At 36.7% G+C, this 19,138-nt stretch overlaps 2 protein-coding genes across 4 annotated transcripts in view; both read left to right on the forward strand.

The window, feature by feature from the left end:
• Window positions 1-19,138, forward strand: part of LOC132705212 (uncharacterized) — a 196,191-nt gene that overhangs the window by 50,218 nt on the left and 126,835 nt on the right. For all 3 annotated transcript variants that reach the window (XM_060675676.1, XM_060675674.1, XM_060675677.1), the window contains one exon: window positions 10,775-10,806. The gene's annotated coding sequence lies outside the window, so the exon portion shown is untranslated. The remainder of the gene's footprint in view (window positions 1-10,774; window positions 10,807-19,138) is intronic.
• LOC132705136 (uncharacterized) overlaps window positions 2,359-19,138 on the forward strand; it is a 74,034-nt gene continuing 57,254 nt past the window's right edge. The window contains exons 1-2 of the mRNA XM_060675570.1: window positions 2,359-3,059; window positions 3,090-3,337. Of these exons, the coding sequence (XP_060531553.1) occupies window positions 2,391-3,059; window positions 3,090-3,337 (917 nt within the window). The 5' untranslated portion in view covers window positions 2,359-2,390. The remainder of the gene's footprint in view (window positions 3,060-3,089; window positions 3,338-19,138) is intronic.

A 19,138-nucleotide genomic window follows, 5' to 3' on the forward strand; every position in this document is an offset into this window, starting at 1 on the left:
AGGACTCCGAGATAAGCAACTGATATATTAATATATAAACTTCGGTGGAATCATTAAATAGCTTTTATGGTTGGTGTAGTGAGACTATTTACTCCTAAAATTATAAACAATAATCCTGGCGTGTAAGGTCCTTTGGTAGGTACATTGCTTTATCAAACTTATGGTGTCCAAGTTTGATGCCGACTGATGCAAAACCATAATTTTGTAGCTTCCGATTGCCTCTTATTAATGATAGACCTACCACAGAGTGCGCAAATCGACACTGTGTCGTTATGCACAAGGTTGAGGCGCCAGAAAAGTAAATGGCGTCATCCCAAAAACCGTAGAACCGGTCGCATTGGTTGATCGTGGAATGCTGCCTTACCGTTTCACTGTCAAGGTCGTTTAATTTGAGCCGAGACTCCCTGGCGTTTGCTTATCTAATGATGCATTCAAGGCCGGCTCTTTATACATCATTGATTCAAAGCGGATCCGACACGAGTGTCAGTAACATGGAAAATATTTTTATTCGATTAAAATGCGATCCAACGCACCGTGAAGACTCCCACTTCCCACACCAGCATGGCTGCGGTTCATTTACCTTATACAAGGTTAATTCGTTACAAGTAATGCTGCACCCTTGGTACAGCTTGACCATCGAGAATTTCATTCAAAATTTTATCAATCTTTTCAAAACTCCTAGATGGAATTATTGATAGGGAAGGACTAATAGTAATTATAGTTGTTCGTTGGTATGATGCTTACCATCATATAGGGTGATCACAGAATCCACGAGACCAACTACCAACTTTTATCGTTTATTATTATTATATATTTATTATTATTATATTATTATTATTGTTTTTTACAAATTTCACTTTTACACCGTTGCAACCATGAGAACACTTCACTTCCGACAATGACAATTCTGATGGTCACTAAAGGTGGTAAAAAATGTTCAATTTGACAAATTTGTTACTGAGGTGGCGTTTATTAAACTTGTTGAATAGTGTGCTAAATTCTTTGACGAATACATAGGTGTCAGATAATATTTGGAAAAATGACATTTTAATGGTTTGGACAACACCATTGAGCGATTTGCGAGTGTTTAACTCGCGGGTAGCCATTTTGGTACACGCAAAAGCGGTCGAACGGACATCAATAAATTCCGACGAACATGGGTTAGTTCGAAAATTGTATTTGCGTTCCATTTAAATTTCCATGGAAACCCCCATACATATAGCGTTCGGTTTGACTGTCAATATCAATTTATTAATCCCACTACAATTTCGACACCATTTTGTTAATTCTATAGCCCGTTTGTGTCGCATTTAGAAGGGAATTAAAATCCGGCGGCCAAAAATAAACTACGGAAAATCATTGCCAACGACGGCGATATATAATTTAAACAATTTTCGATTGTATAACAAGTCATAACATTTAATTATATATTAAACAGAGGTTGAACTTGACTATAAAGCTTTTAACGTTCTGTGAATATTTTAATTAAGGCAAAATGCGCAACGGCGACGTAAAAACAAATGCGGCGCGGACAATTGCGGATACTTTTCAATATTGCGCAAACTATGATTAAAGTAATGCGTGATTAGATTTCAGGAAGTAGTTAAAATCAACCACTTTGGAAACAGTGACTGTATTATTTAAAATGGTAATGTTTCATCAGACAATCTACAGACGGCCGGGCGCTGGAATGATTCGTTCAAAATTTATAGTACCCATCTATAGCTGTTGGGATAACCGCATTTAAGACAAGAAGAATGATGAGTTTAAAGTTCGCATAAGATTATGTTAATAGCTTTTTGAGTAATTGAACTGAGGTTGCTAAAACTTGGTTAAAATGCATTTAACACAATTAAATTAGAACAAATGTCCAGATTTTCACAGTTATTTATTGGTGCCTTTATCAAATACCTATATATATATATATATATATATATATATATATATATATATATATATATATATATATATATATATATATATATATATATATATATATATATATATAATATATATAATATAATATATCTTAGCATATAATAAAAGCCGAAACAGCTGTCATAAACCAATAAATAACGGTTAAAATCTGCACTTTCGTTGTCTCTTTGAGTAACATAAAATTGGAATATAATAGCTGTTGTATTTTTGGCTGGTTAGCCTGAAAACGATTAAGAGAAGTTGAAAGTAATCAAACTCCACAATACTCGGGTGGCTGCAGTCGACTTACCCAGGGTTTTCTTCGTCTCGCTTGGTGTTGGAACACTCCTTATATGTAGGTGTGGCGAACTCACCGAAATATCGCGATGTGAGTTTATGAAAATTGCCCAATGTCCCAAAATAAAATAAATAAGAGAGCGGTAGGGGGCACTTGGGGCCTGGGGCCGAAGATCATGCAGTGGATCTACGGTACCATGGTGGTGCCTATGCTCACGCATGGGGCAGTGGCATGGTGGCCGGGGACCAAAAGAGCGGGAGCAAGGCTAGTTCTTGACAGACTGCAGAGATTGGCTTGCCTCTGCATAACGGGCGCCATGAGAACGGCGCCCACGAGGGCCCTGGAGGCTCTGGTGGGGCTGCCCTCTCTGGCGGATCGGGTGCAGATGGAGGCGGCCAGGACAGCTGTGAGGCTGGCGAGCTGCGGGCTCTGGAGGGAGGGAACCCTCAATCGGGGTCCGTACGACATTTTAGAGGGCTGTCGCGGGGATCGCGGGGTCATGGGCATGCCGAGTGACGTCATGATCCCCGAGATGACCTTCTTTGATAAATTGACCTTTCTCTTTCCATCAAGGGAAGATTGGAGAGAGGGCAGAGTCGGCTCCTGGGATGGACTTGTCTGGTACACGGACGGGTCCAGAATGGGAGATCTGGCCGGAGCTGGAGCGTACTGCGAGACAATGGGATCAAGCTTGTCGGTCCCTCTGGGCCAGTACTGCACTGTGTTTCAGGCGGAAATTTTCGCTTTATTGATGGCGGCCAGAGAGGTGCTTCGGCTCAACTACGGAAGCAGGAGAGTCTTCTTCTGCTCGGATAGTAGGGCTGCACTCATGGCGCTGAAGTCAGTGCGTACGCGCTCCTTGTTGATAAAAGAGTGCAAAGGGGTACTGAGGAGGGTGGCTGAGGAGAGAAAGGTCACGTTGGTCTGGGTTCCGGGTCACACCGGTGTCCGGGGCAATGAGGCAGCGGACGCCTTAGCCAGGGAGGGCTCCTCGCATAGGCATATAGGGCCAGAGCCCCGCTTGGGGATCGCCCCGTGTGTGAGGCGGGGAGCTCTCGAAGCCTGGGCGAGAGACCGGGCCGCGGGGGGCTGGAGAGTTGCTCCGGGAATGAGGCAGGCGAGGCTTATGATGGATGGGCCCGCTCTTCCTCGGACCAGGGAGCTGCTTAGACTGACCAGGAGGGAGTGTAGAGCACTAACAGGGGCCTACACAGGACATTGCAGGCTTAGGAGGCATCTCTGCTTGCTAGGCATTGGAGACGACCCGGAGTGTAGGTGGTGCATGGAAGGGGAGGAGACCCCGTATCATCTGCTCACCGAGTGCCCTGCCTTGACATGGGCAAGATTGGGAGTCTTCGGAACGGCCCTGATCGATCCGAACTCAGTGCACGGTATTGGGCTAAAGGAGTTGCTGACCTTCTACAGGAGGGGCGGCATTCTGGACGCCCTCTAGAGCGGCCTGGGGGCACAACGGGCCCATCTGGTGGCCTAAGTGCTTGGACGCCCGCGAGGGCGCCCCCCTTTAATGCCAATAGCCAATACCAATACCAATACCAATACCCTATTAAACTCTTCCCTTATATCTCATCGTCTCCTTATATCGATTCGTATCGCATTTTAAATTTAACCTAATTTTTCGAGTTCAATACAGCGGCTTGTGCTGCTGTCTACAAAGCATAAATTCTCTCTAACCACGCTTGGCGTAAAGTGCCTTCAGACATTTTGACATTTTGTTGTCAGCGCAAAAATGAAAAACAATGATAAAAAATGGATTTGTTTAGCAAATAATCAGAGATTTATCAAAGCGTATTTACACGCGAGCGAGAATAAAAAACATTCACGGCGAACTATTGTTGCATTAAACATCTGCTATTACTTATTGCAAAAAAAAAAATAATAGCAGTTTCGATCAATAATTAACAATTGCTAATGATCCCTAGTTTGCGGTAAACTAACCAAAAAAAGATCAAATAAGAAAAGACTTACTCTTTTTCTTACTATATGCTAATCCGGATCCAAGTGAGCAAAACCAGCTCGAAGGATCAAATGTTATGAGGTGGACCGTATTTTTGGCTGGTCAGCCTCTGGTCTGGTCACTTAATGTCCGAAAATAAATAACTATGTGAACGACTAGCGGCTTCATCGAAATAGAGAAGCTAACTGCAGACGACTTAAAATCTCGAATACCAAAAAAATCAAAATAAAAAGTCAACTGAAAAAAAGCATTCGGTGTTCGAAGTGTTTTCGGAGCGCGAGCACTGAAGATGCCAAGTGATACGTCTGCAGGATTCCAGTCGGATGATTATATATATATATATATATATATATATATATATATATATATATATATATATATATATATATATATATATATATATATATATATATATATATATATATATATATATATATATATATATATATATATATATATATATATTGCGATTGAATCATTTCAAAATATTCTCGCTGAATCTAAAAAAAACAAATAAAAAACGATTAGAACTGGAGTAATGGCATATTTTCATAAAATTGAATGGTATGTATCTAAATTTTCTTTCTTTGGTCCTTTAGGCTAGGAATAAGATATCGGCATGCAGCTTTCACTAACTTGTTTAGGTATCATTTACTTAAAAAAAAAGCATTGAATTCTCACCACCATTTTGGAATTACTCGAGTCAAGCTTGGCTTCAAGAAACACATTTATGAAATTGACGTCAGAGAAAAATAGCTATTAAAGCTCCCAGCAACATCTGCCCCGGTCTTGTTTAGGCCACTTTAGTAATAAACTTTTTTACCGCCTCTGCGGCGAATAGTTTTTGAAATACCGTGCTTTTTATTCTTATCTAACCTTTCTGTATATGTACTGCTTGACATGTTGACTTATTTTATTTATTTCAATATTCTTATTTTTTCGTCGTCGAGGTAAAAACTTCAAATTGAACAACTTGTTTATTGGAATGTCCACTAAGAATCACGTTGTAAACTTTGTGCAGATTTTCGCGCGTTGAGGCGTGTTTTGTTACACGAGACTTTAGCACGACCACTTGCCGTTCGTGTTGGCAAGAACCTTCGGCGTTGCGCGTTACATTAAAATTGCAAATGGCGAAGAATTTTTTCAATCCGCCCAGTCGAACGGCCTATGTTTCCGTGTCACGTGGAGGCTCTTTAATTCGCGTGACGTGAAACAATTGAGTAACGTCCAAAGACGAGAATAGTCAATGCAGAGAACGGAGCATGGGCCAGGACAGATTGTGTAACGCACGTCGAAACTTATTGCGGCAATCTGTCAGCCGTGAGGCCATAAAACTGCTGAATGGTACTTTTTAACAGCGTATTTGCCAGTGTATTTGTATTTTAATTTTCTTCAATAAGAATTTACAGAAATAAATATAGATAATTTAGAATATAAGACGAAAAATACTTATTATGATATAAAAACATTCACTGAACAATACCAATTAAAGGTGTTTTAGAACTGCTATTTCAAATTATTCTCAATTTTGATCGAATAATAGTTTGAGTAGCTGACATAGAGCATGTTTCAAAACGAATTGAGTGTGCTAACGGTCCTTTCTGAATACTCGATTTTTAACTAGCAAAACAAATTACCGCATTTACCTTTGAGGCATCGGTGTCAAGTTCCTTTCACGCTGTCTTTGTAGTAATTCCTCAGTGGAAAGATGTGTTTGACTTTGCACAGGTAATATATTATCACAGTGACTTGATGTAGATGAGAACGTATTATCGTACTGTTTGAAATAAAATTCGATATCAAACCCAAGCAAACAAGCGTAGTTTGCTTTTGCGTGGGAATGTGTGTTCGCAATAAGCCGCGTTACCAGGTATAATGTGTTTATAGAAGTTCGCAAGACTCCCTAATATACACAGAAACTAAGCCAAGCTTCGATGTGTTGGTATATATACCTACGGATCCCATAATATTGCCGCGTCGTGATTACACAAACGGAAGCCTCTCTTTGCCTTAACATCTAAGAGAAGAGCGTTCCTCAACGGTTCTAGCGTCTCATCAAGTAGCTAAAAAATTTAGGGAGGCATACCACAACATACTACAACTGACAATTTAATATTTGGGAGGCTTAACCTGATCCCCGGCCGTTTATGTTATGAGATTTGATTAAACCCCCAAATGTGAAGCGAGTTTGTCAAAAATTTCAGCATTTGATAAGTTCGATCCTTAAGTAACGTAGTAACAAGAAAAGGATGCTTAATAATAATTTGCTACATCATTGAACAAGTGAATATTAAATTCTAACCCTTGATGTACTCCACTTCGCAGGAACAAGAAAAAAAGTTCCAAATATGATATAATGGTATCCGATTTGATGAAATTGTGTCATTTGTGATTCTCATACTTTGAGGAATATTTTTTTTGTATCTCGTATGTACCTAAGTGGAACATTTTCTTTCTTATGGGTTCATTCACCTCTCGCAAATAACAGTTCATAGAAATTCAATAAACTTCTGGTTTATTAACAATCCTATTTTCTCAAAAAGAACTATAAAAAAAAGTGTCCGCAAATTCAGATCGTCTTCAGTAACAGTCATACATATCAGGTAGATTGTTGATCATCTTTGATAAACATGGGATTTCGAATCCACAAATTTATAAAAATAAATACGTAAATAAATACGTAAATATTTTTACACTTTTATATGCAATTTTTAATAGTACAGTATAAAACGCCGCTGGATTGTGTATAATAATAATATTTATTCTGCAGTCAAAATACAAGAATGCATATAATTAAGTTACAACATTAACTTTAACTGCAAAAAGGTAGCTGAAGGCAATGACAATTTAGGCACTATGAAAAAATTAGGCGTTATGTTTGATTAATTATTATTTTTACTGTTCAAAATTCAATAATAAAATGGACAATTTTATTTCGTCCAAATTAATTTTACTTGTTAATACAAATGTAATTTCCGCGTATTTGTTAAATTAAAAATACTTCTTACCATAGCTAACGTTAATGGAAATACAGACCCGGTTCTTCAAGCGCATTCGGTTACTGGCTAATTTATAAATTATGCACACGTCACTTTGAATATTGCAGTTTGGAAAATTAGATTTTGAAATTGTCGATAAGGCGACCTAAAAACGAATAAATATTTAAAGAGATAGTGGCCCGAATTGGATAATTTATTAGCCGGTAAAGTGAATTTTGTATAGGAATCTAGGTAAATCGCTGTGACAGGTGGTAGCCATTAGTTCTAGCCGTTTATAGATCGACGTGTTCCTGCTCTTATTTTTATTATTATAATGCAACTTTCTTAATTTAAGTGCCGTTCGGAAATCGGTGCTCGTTTGGATCGCCAAATCTGACTGAGTATATCGTTGCGTAGCAGAAAAAAACGTTATTAATCAACATAGACTTGCGCCATTTGCAGCGCATGATCGCGTCCATAAAGCTCAAATTTGTCAAATAAAAATTCCGGCGACAAATGCACGTTGCGGTTGTCGATCGAACGGGACCGGTTTTTATGAAATAGCTTTGTAAATACCGGCAATAACATGTTGTTTTGTCACCGATTTTTACCAAATTCGTTCTTTTTTTTTTGACATTTTTCGCGTCGGTTTGCCACTACCGATTGGCGCAATCTTGATCCAGTAATTAGACGTTACTTCATTTTGTATTGGCGCAATCTGTTCAGTAAAATTAAAATACAAAGATGTTAGGAATTTTGCGCGGCGCCTCGCCGTTCTCAAAACAAAAAATATTGGCAAACTGTTAATTGTTAAAACTTTTATGACGACCACTTAAAAGATTAGATTCAAAGACGATTACTGACACTTTCAAGTTTTTTGGGCACATTACAAAAATTAATCATTCTCCAACACACATTTAATTTACTTTTTGAAAACACTCATATGTTAGCCATCACCAATGAAATGCATATTATTAATTAAAAAAATATATTTGAAAAAAAATTAATTAACCACTCAGTTTCAACAGTTGAAGAACTCTGCGAAGCTCAGAGAATATAAAACTTCTTTTGGGATTTGACTTCATATGCCCGGTCATTGATAAAGTCAATTTAGATACCAAAATTTTTATATTTTAATTTATGTTATTGTAAGTAATTGCTAATTTGTTAGTTTTACTAAACAGGAACTTAAATTTGCTTTTGTTATTAAATTTAATTCAATTGTATATTTTTTATGCTCATTTTAAATTTAAATCCGCTCCTAGACGTTATTATTTTCAAATTCAAATTCGAATTAAAATTTCATATGTCACAATGCCAAAATACAATATAAATTTAAAATATTAGCCAATAAAAACTAGACATCAAATCTAAGGACATCAAATTAAAATGCCTGAAATCAAAAGGATTCAAGATTCATCATGGAAATTAAATTTGTCATTTAAATTGAAAGAAATATATTAAAACTAAACGAAATAATGAACTCCGCTTAATATAGCGAATGATTTTTGTTTGAACTGTAAAACTTATTGGTTTTAGCCGTATTCTAGAGGAGTAGAATTGTACCTATGATGATTGTTATGCGTCTCAAGAATGGCAAGTAGACGGTCATACTTGTGCCCGAGTGTTTAAAATTAGAATTATAATTGGTGGCACTATTCGTTCTTGGCTATCTTTTCTGAATTTCCTGCTGATGAACGGAATAGCCAAACTGCCCCAATATGTTCAAAACTTTTCACCACCAAAACTCATCATTCGGGGTTGTATTGTTGAAATGTTGCAATGCAATGTTTAAATGTATGTCAACTATCGTATCAGGTCACCACAGAGAAATACAGGAAGAACTGAAACTGATACGATTGTTGACTGTGCAACTCCAGTCATACTATTCATACATTTCAACAATGCAATTCTGAATGATGAGTTTTGGTGACGAGAAACTGTATTAAATGAAAATAAAAAGACCCAGAAGAATAATTGGGAGAGATCTGAGCAGTTAGACAGTTTAAGGGAAAACAGAAATATCTAATATGTTAACATAACTTTGTTTAAATCAATAATATGATAATTTCACAAAAATATACTGAAAAGGAAGCTACTGTAGGTTGTAAATGTGAATAAACCGATTTATACGAAGTTTGTTATGGACGAAATCGCTTCAAAACGAAATATAACGGTACTTCACCTTCCGCCCTATCACTGTGAATTAAACCCCAAAAAAGTATAATGGGCGCAAGTGTCGCTCATCCAAAAAGGAATAAAGACAGTAAGTATAGAGAAGAAGAAAAGGAAATTGAAAAAAGAAACCGTTGTTTTTTATACAGGGTTATGGGAGAACTGAAAAACTGCCGCCTTACCGTCATTGTAAGTCATGGAAGAGAGGAAGTAAAGAATAACCACTATTGGTAGTTTACCAACAATAGAACAAGTGCACGATAAAGAGGTTGTCTAACTTCGTGGTTAGCGCAGAGAAATAAGAATTTAAAAATTCCAACAACAATTATTATTATATTTTTTCCGTAAGTAACCGAAATTCCGAAATTTGAAATGAATTTATTTGAACTTTACAATATAACCTTTAAGTTGTCCACTTTGTTTAATGGCCTCTGTCATCCCAAATAGCACATTTTAAGCCATTGGAAATCTAACGAACCGTCCGTTCTGAGCAAATTGGCTGTCCAGTGGATACCCGGGATTCGCACTTGCTCTATCTTGTGATTATCCATTGAACTCAACTAATTTCACAACTTTTGGAGGTCATTTTGGAATGCAGACATGGAATTCAAGTATGGGTTATTTTTGGAATGAAGGAACTCATTTCTCTTGGGACAGAAATCAAAATTTTGAAACCCAAAAACGTTTCTTTTAAGAAATATTCAAATCTTAATTTTTTTTAACTATTTACTACAAAATTGTTTGGTTGTGATGGTAAGATTTGACCAAAGTAATATGAAATTTAGTTTGTGGTTAGTGACGTTGAATAATTCTAGGCGGTAGCATCCCACAATGACTATTCTTAAAATCAATTATTAATAAAATATAGGGCGCTTAATTGAAAACCACTGCAACGCAACAGATAGGTCTGATGTGTTCTTAGAATCCTCGAATTAAGATTGGGTATCCAGAAGTTGTACATTGAACATGTGTCATGTCGTGCTATCTGGGATTTCAAACACATTTTAGAACTTTTTTACATTTACAAAAAGAACGTAGTGTATATAAATAGTATATTATGCAACAAGTACGGTAAACAGCATTTGACTCACGAGTTTATTTGACACGAGCGGAGCGCAGCGGAGCAAGTTTTAAATATACGAGTGAGTAAAAAAGTTTACCGAACGTGTTGCATACTATACTTTTTCTACGACCGTTAGTTTCTGGGTACATTTTCGCAAAACGACACGAATGCTTTACTGACTTGACCCTCAGAATTGACAAACGTCAAAATTCAAAGCGTGGGAAATATGTCCAAAAGAATCCGACCGCTCCCAAACCCGAGCGTTAAATCCCGGAAATGTCCGAAGTGGCTCGGATTCGTGGGAAACGAAACTGACGTGGTACTCTTCAATTCGTTTCTTTAATTGAACTGTTTTCTATCTGTTACAGGTAAGCCAGCAGCGAATCCCCTACGACCTAGGGTAAGTCACATCGTAGCTATGGTCTAACTATAACTACGAATAATACTATATAACAACTAAATACTTAAACAATGTTTGTCGTCGTCAACCGAAGTGCTTCATCGAGATCGGGCGAAAAGAAATACGGGTTTGTCAACTCAATGGGTAAGTGGTGGCAAACAAAGGACGCGAAAAAAAAAAACGATCCAAAAAAGTAATTAAACTGTCTAGTCGCCAAAATAATGGCGTTATTAACGTCGAGTATTTTACTGCCAGCACCTCGGCAACACTAAATAAAGTCTGTCGTTTATTTATTAAAAAACTAATTTGCTTTTTCTGACACTTGCGCGAGGCTCATTTTGCAGTTGCGGTTTGGTTTGTATCGTGGTTCGAGGTAAAACTCTTACTTGGGATGAAAGGTTTTGCCCGCGTAGTCTTGTTAACATTCAAAATTGAATTCTTATTAAATGTCCACGCGATTCTTTAGAGTTTACCATATCAGATTCATTTACACTATTTATTTATGTCAATTTTCGTAATATATTCACTCGCACGCAGCCAACAAATTAAAACATGTTTCTGTAATGTGAAACAGATCTGAGAGGGCCCAGCTGCATTTTCAGCTAGCTCGATATACCCACATGTTTGTTATATTTTGAACTGTAGTCATTCAAAAATCATTTATGCCAAAAATAAAAAACTTACGGCGTGGATACACTGAATTTAATATACATTTTTTTAATTTATATTTTCAATCAAGTTTTTCTGGATTACGAAAACACAAACACCGGCTTTATGTTAAAAATAACTGTAGCAAACAAGATGAAATAAAAAAAGAAAAAATAACTTCCAGCTCAAATAGGAGAAAAGCGTAACTTCTGTATCCAACGGTCTCGGGGAAGCTTTGATATTTTAAGATCTCTTGACGTCACTAGAGTTCAGATTTGTTATTGCGCTAATCACAATCGTAGCGTTAGAGATTTTGAGATATCAAAACAGTGCCATACACAACATTTTCTATTTCTGTCTCAACAATTTCATTAATTCCGACCAAAAGTTTACTTTGGTGATGTTTAAGGTCCTGCTTTGGTAACCTGTTAAAATTGATTTCAGCTATCTAGGTTGTCTCAAAAGTGTTAAAAGTTTAAAACTGATATTTTTTGAATTCTATATAATATAGCATTTTTGGATTCCCTGATTAAAATCAGCGTATTGTGTTTTGTCAAAATGTAACATAATTTTAAGTATTCTTGAAATTAAGTTAATTAATTAATTTTAATAAATGTCAGCAAAACTTACAGCAGATTGTAACAATAGATTAAGTGTGATGATCAACTTGCCATATTATTACTCTAAAAACAACTTTAAGTAGTTATAAATTTATTAATTTAAATGGAACAGCGTATTTTTTAGTTTACCCATCAAATTGCGTTTTATTGCATACGTGAATTTGCAAATGTCAGATAATTTCTTCAAGCTTAAAGCTGTTAGTTTTGTCTCATGTCGCTATAGGGGTATTATTTTTTGTAATGAAAATTGCCTGGATTGATAGAAGAAGTCCGTTTAAACATTAGAGCATTAATGTATCGGAAAGTCATTTCGTTTTTTCCCGTCAGAGGACTTAATTACGTTTTTTCGAAACCAACTTCACACTTAAGCTGCATAACCATTATATGTCTTGAGAGCTGATATTGCAAGGCTTGTGTGTGAAAAAGTTCTATTAATTCTACGCAGTAGTTTTTGGTTGATGCCCTTTTAAATATGGAGAGCAATAAGCAGCATTTTCGTCATATTTTACTTTTTTACTTCAGAAAAGGTATAAATGCTGTCCAAGTGAGAAAAAAATTGACGGATGTGTATGGAGAAGGCGTGTTAACAGTACGCCAGGTCCAGAACTGGTTTGCAAAATTTCGATCCGGCAATTTTGATGTCGAAGATGCACCACGGTCTGGAAGGCCGGTCGAAGCCGACAAAGATGCGATAAAGGCATTAGTTGATGCATATCGGCGAATAACCACACGAGAGATCGGTGAAAGATTAAATTTGTCGAATTCGACTGTTTATGGCTATTTGAAAGGCATGGGCTTAACCTCGAAGCTCGATGTGTGGGTGCCCCATGTCCTTACGGAGCGAAATTTGTGTCGTCGCGTTGACGTGTGTGATTCGCTCCTCAAACGTCAAGAAAATGATCCACTTTTGAAGCGGATTATTACTGGGGACGAAAAATGGGTTGTATACAACAATGTTAAACGCAAGCGGTCATGGAGCAGAAAAGATGAACCGGCTCAAAGCGTGTCAAAAGCCAACATTCACCAAAAAAAGGTGATGCTCTCCGTTTGGTGGGATGTCAAAGGAATCGTTTTTTTTTGAGCTTTTGCCGGACAATACAACGATTAATTCAGAAGTCTATTGTCATCAACTGGACAAATTGAATGATTCACTTAAAGAGAAGAGGCCCGAATTAATCAACAGGAAGGGTGTAGTGTTCCACCAGGATAATGCGAGACCTCACACAAGTTTGGTCACTCGCCAAAAACTTTTACAGCTTGAATGGGACGTACTGCAACACCCACCATATTCTCCAGATCTGGCGCCTTCCGATTACTATTTGTTCCGGTCCCTGCAAAATTTTTTGGATGGCAAAACCTTTACCTCAAATGAAGATGTCAAAAACCACCTGAACCAGTTTTTTGCCAGCAAGGACGAAAACTTTTATGAGAGGGGAATTATGTTACTGCCAGAAAGATGGCAAAAGGTGTTGGACCAGAATGGCCAATATATAATTTAATAAAATATTTATTCATTATACGAAAACTGTCTTTCATGTTCCCCAAAAAAAACGAAATGACTTTCCGAACAACCCAATAGCTTCAGCTTAATGGTGCACCTCCTCATTATCTTGGCGAGCAATTTTTATATGCCAATTTTCAAAACCGGTGGATTCGAAGTCACGGATTTAAAAATTAAATTAGTTTTCTTACTTTCTTTACTTATATTCCGCGTTAATATTATCTACCTAATTGTTGCACCCGTTGATCTTTAAAAATGGCGCAATTTGCAACTCGCACTAATGTCATGTGGTAATAAAGTTTCAAAAGAAGTGATCAATGCGTCATAAAATAGACGTAGACGAAAGTGACTACCATTTCATTTCATTTATTCATTTACTTCTGTCATTTATTTAGATAAAACCATAATTTCTTGTATTCTATGAAAATGCGAAGAGTTAGCATGATATACACCTTTAAACCATTCGATAGCTAATTTAAAATTACATTCCCTGGCAAGTTCAATCAAGTTATGCTCACTTAAAGTTGTTATTATATTAAAATAAAATTTTGACCACCCTTTTATAATCGAGTTATAAAATGTGGTCTAGGATTACACTTTACTAAAGATTGAGGAAATTGAGAAATTAAAATTAGGTTACATTTTGACAAAATTCGAATTATTTAAAAAACCTTTAGGTTTAGGTACCCTAAATGTTATTCAAATAGACACTTCTGTGGCCGTGGAATCCAAAAATGCTATAATATAGGATTTTTTGGAATAACCTGTACAGTATGAAAGTAATTTTAATAATTTACCATAATAGGACTTTACGAATGCTAAATGTAAAACTTTTTTTCTACTCCCGCCTGTAAAATACCTAATTACACACCGATTAAGCTTGCTGGAAGCGTCACTTTCGTTTTCCCACGGATCCCAGCCACTTCGGACATTTCCGGGATTTTACCACAGGGGTTTGGGAGCAATCGAATGTTTTACGAGATATTTCCCACGCAACACGTTCGGTAAACTTTTTAAGTCACTCGTTTTTTAAACATTAGCTCCTCTGCGCTCCGCTCGTGTCAAATAAACTCGTGAGTCAAATGCCATTTACCGCACTTGTTGCATAATATACTATTAAAAACTTTGTGCGTTAATAATATTTCGAAGTAAAGACCACTGTCAGTGGCTGAATTGCGAAAATCGATGTTGGTGCTCATCGGCGGGCTGTTGGAAAAAAAAGTACACTTTTAAAGTACATGTCGCGGCAAAATTACATGGGATACGTAAAACACACAACCCCGTCATTGGTGTAGACGACGTTGGTGCGATTTGCTAAAACCCCTCTTCATTAAACTTTCATCCGGTAGCTCGTAACTATATCTGGGAGCTCTAATGCACTTGCACGGGACCTCGTAAAACGCTTGTCTTGACAAAGTTGCGGTGATAAAAACGATAATTTTGGGGTAAAATTTACCTGTTACGCTCGAGGAAGCGGTTTTCGTGTAATGGATTCAAGGAGTTTGTGTGCATGAAAAAAAAGCTGCTGTAAGGTTTTAGTAACCTGAATTGAAGTCTGTGCAGCGGAATGCAAATCTGCTGCTACTAGGCAGATGGGGATGACTCGGCAATGCGAAAATGATGATTTCCTCCCCCAACCGGAATAATGGATGCCGAGAATGATCGATTAAAGAAACGAGCGGCGCTTTCCTTTCCAAATATTTACATTTTCTTCAAACTCTAGCCTTAAGTAAATTCCTAAATGTTATATAGAATGAAAGAATATAATATACCAAGGTGATTTTTCAAAGAAACTTCCGCACACAAAAACTAGCTGACGTTTCGCCAATCAACCTGTTGACTTCTTCAGAGCTTAACTGAAAAGTTTCATGACTGAAACTGGAAGGTTGTTATTAGTTTCTATTTCAATGGTGAAACCTATGTTAGGGTGTATAGAGTTTAAATGTCTAAGAAAATCTACTAAGGTTTCTTGACCATGAGGCCAAATAACAAAAGTATCATCATCGTAGCGTTTTTATAATTCTGGTTTTAGATGGAAGGTGTCTAGGGCTTTGTTCTCAAAGGCTTCCAAAAACATATTCGTGATGACTGATAATAAAATGGAGAACCCATGGCTGTTCCCAAAGTTTGTTCAAAAATTTGACCGTTATAACAAAAAAATGTTCCAAAGATTTTTCAATTAAGATAAGATTAAGAAGCTTTGGTTCCAGATTCTCGGATTTTAATATATCTGAAATAATGTTGAGAGTTTTAGGATTAGGTGTAGCTTTAGCTTTAGTAAAGAGTTATTCTAGGTCGAAACTAACCAGAATATTCTGTGGATTTAATGTAATGCTTTTTAATTGTTTAATGAACTAAAATGAATTAACTACGAAACTAAATTAATATTGAATCTAGGTATTTTGCTAGAGAATATGTTGAAGAACCAATGGTACTCACAATAGGGCGAGTGGTAATCCTGGTTTGTAAAACTTAGGGAGTCCGTAGAGATGAGGAATTTTACTCACAAGGGGGGACAAACTTTTTGACTCATTCAAGTTACTGATTAGGTATATTTCTTTACAAAGTAAAGCAAAACTGGATTTACGAAACCTGAGATCAACATCTTAACCACAACTTAGATCTTTACATTTCACCAATATGGCACTCAGTCATCAGAGACCCACTCCACACCACTCAAACAACATTTAAGCAGGTACAGAGCAGAATACGAACCTGTTTCAGCTAAGCTCTGAAGAAGCCAACGAAACATAAGCAAGTTCGATTCAACCGACGCAGGAGGAATGCAGAACTTTCGTAAATACTATATTAAATTGTAGGTACACTTCTTCTGGACTTATTTCTCCTGCATCCGGTACTGCTGCCTTCTTCAGAATGTCGTCTGAAACTGAAAATCGGAGCTCATCTCCGCATCAGCAGTTTCTGAACATCATCTTGAAACAGGAACTCGGATTTTGTTCAATGAGACTAAAATACTTGCACCTACCACTTTCTTGCATCCAAGAAGAATTCGAGAGTCTATCGAAATCATCAAATACTCTAATAACATAAACCGCGATCCAGGTTTCTTCCCTCAGTTGCAGATAGCAACTTTACTTTTTCCTTGGCAGGACGACATACATTGCAATAGGTGTTACATTCTTATTTTGCAAATTGGAGCAGAAATTTTTAATGAAATTTTTTGATGTCTTTTTGTCGAAAATACTGCTTCCTAGGTATTTGGTTATTTCTATACAAAATTTTAAAGAATGAAAAAGTTTGATAACTTTTGAAGTTTTACATAATTGTCTTCGTTTGTTCCTCATCTTTAACAACACATTCCTTAAAACCGGAGTAGTTGCCTCTTCTAATTTATAACTACTTTAATATGTGTGCCTACCATACATAGCAACATTCAATTTTTTTTTGCTGCCGGGGGATACTTGCACGTATTCTCTAATTGTTTTTTACAACAAATAAACAAAAACCGAAACCGCCACGCCACTGTAACGAACGCGTCAGTTCGCGCGTCTGTCCACGCATTCGGTCGCGAAATTAGTCAATTCAGCAGCTGAGCGGATCTCCATTGACCATATGCAAATGGGGGGATGTTTTCAACAAATAACGCAATTTACCGAAATTAATTTCTATATGATTCCGCGTTTTAATTTTGGCGAGATGCGGCTCGGAATATATTACCTTTTTCGATTCGTCCACTGCCAGTTCGTGTTCATTAAAATGGAATCCGGCGCTGACATCGTGAAAAATTACAATTTCGTTTTGGTACGGTTTAAATGAAACGGTTTTTATCGCCATTCTGATTTTCGCCCGTTCGACGAGGACAGGAGGTCGCAAATTTTTGTTGTTGTTTTACTACGGGCCTGTATGTCCGCGTAATGAGCTGGGATTTTTAGTTTTTATACCGTCTACAGGGTGAACTGTTTTCAGAAGTACGTATCTACAAAAATAAAAAAGAAATTTGAATGGGTGAATGAGTTGACCGAATTTAAAATGAAACGTAATTAGAGACGAAAGTTGTTTGGATTCACTTAATGTCCGACTTCAGAGTATGAGTGTCGCCAGGGATCAATTTTGGGACCATTATTATTATTATGTATTTGCTTTATGATTTGGTGTGATTCGTATTTTGTAACTTGTAACTAAATCTCGTTACTAATTGTACGTGGCAACGTGGCATTGTTATTAACGGAATATTTGTAACTCATTTATATTCATCGAGTTTTGTTTTGTAACTTATGAATGCTTGGTTAAACGAATAACTATGTTGCCCTTCGCCAAGTTTAAAATAAAGGTTTATCTATTCAATTTTATTCTATTCTATTCTATTATACATTAGATGGATACATACAATGACTCACAGCTTAAATGATGCTGTCGCTGTAACAAAAACTAACTGGTCGGAATGTGTCTTTAATTATTAAAATAAAAAAAAACTTATTGAAATTAATTAAGTAAATTTCTTTTTGTCTTAAATATGCCTTCCTTAGTTAACAATAAAGAATTAATTAAATTATATGCGATATTAACGTCACAGCTTAAATGATGCAAAAAGAATATCCGGGGTAAAAACTTATCAGTTAGAAATTTACGTTTATTTATTACTGCAATTGATTTTTGTTTAGTTTGATATTTTAAAACACGTTATCGTTGAGCAAAATGATTTTTTTTTAAATGAGTCGCCGGGCTACAATTTCTGTGAAAAATTTAATTATTACTCACAACAGAAATGGATACAGCCAGAAAGACATAGCCAAAATGGTAAATAAATGTCCATCAACTGTTCACCATATCATTGAGCGTTACTGTAACGAAAATAGGGCCGAGAATAAGTTAAGTGAGCTCCAAATAAGATCTTCAATGAACGTGAAGAAAGGGGGATTGTAAGAGAGGTATCGAATTATCCAAAAAAAGTGCTCCAAAGATGTGTGTCGAAGTGGAAAGACAGTTTGGTAAAAGGTGTAACCCCGAAACAATTCGACGAATCCTGTGTAAAAATAATTTACATTGTCGAACTGCCAAAAATAAGCCTTTCATTAGCAGAATAGACACGGGAGATTGGCATTCGCTAGAGAGCATATCGGTAAAGATTTGAACTTCTGGAATCCAGTAATATTTGCCGATGAGACCCAAATAAACTCATTTGCATCTTATGGAAAAATATCAGTATGGAGAAAGCCTAAGGAAGAATTAAAACTGAAAAGTGTAAAAGCTACGGTAAAGCACGGTGTAAGTGGAGTGATATTATGGGGCTGTATGTCGTCTGCAGGAATAGGTAATATGAATTTCATTGAAGGGAATTTGGAACGCAGCATCTGGTGGCTAGTGCTCAAAAATTAAATATGGGTAACAATTATCGGTTCTATCATGACAATGATCCAAAGCGTACGTCATTTCAGGCCCGCAGTTGGTTGCTTTATAACTGCCCAAATGTTATTAAATATGGAACACAATTTCCCCGGAGTATACTACAAAATTAGTTGAATCAATACCCAGAAGACTACAAGCAGTTATCGATAATGAGGGAGACCCGACTAAATATTAGCAGGAGTATTTCAAATTATGC

Source organism: Cylas formicarius, unplaced genomic scaffold (assembly GCF_029955315.1).
Source record: "Cylas formicarius isolate icCylForm1 unplaced genomic scaffold, icCylForm1.1 PGA_scaffold_7__23_contigs__length_41026272, whole genome shotgun sequence".
NCBI lineage: Eukaryota > Metazoa > Arthropoda > Insecta > Coleoptera > Brentidae > Cylas > Cylas formicarius.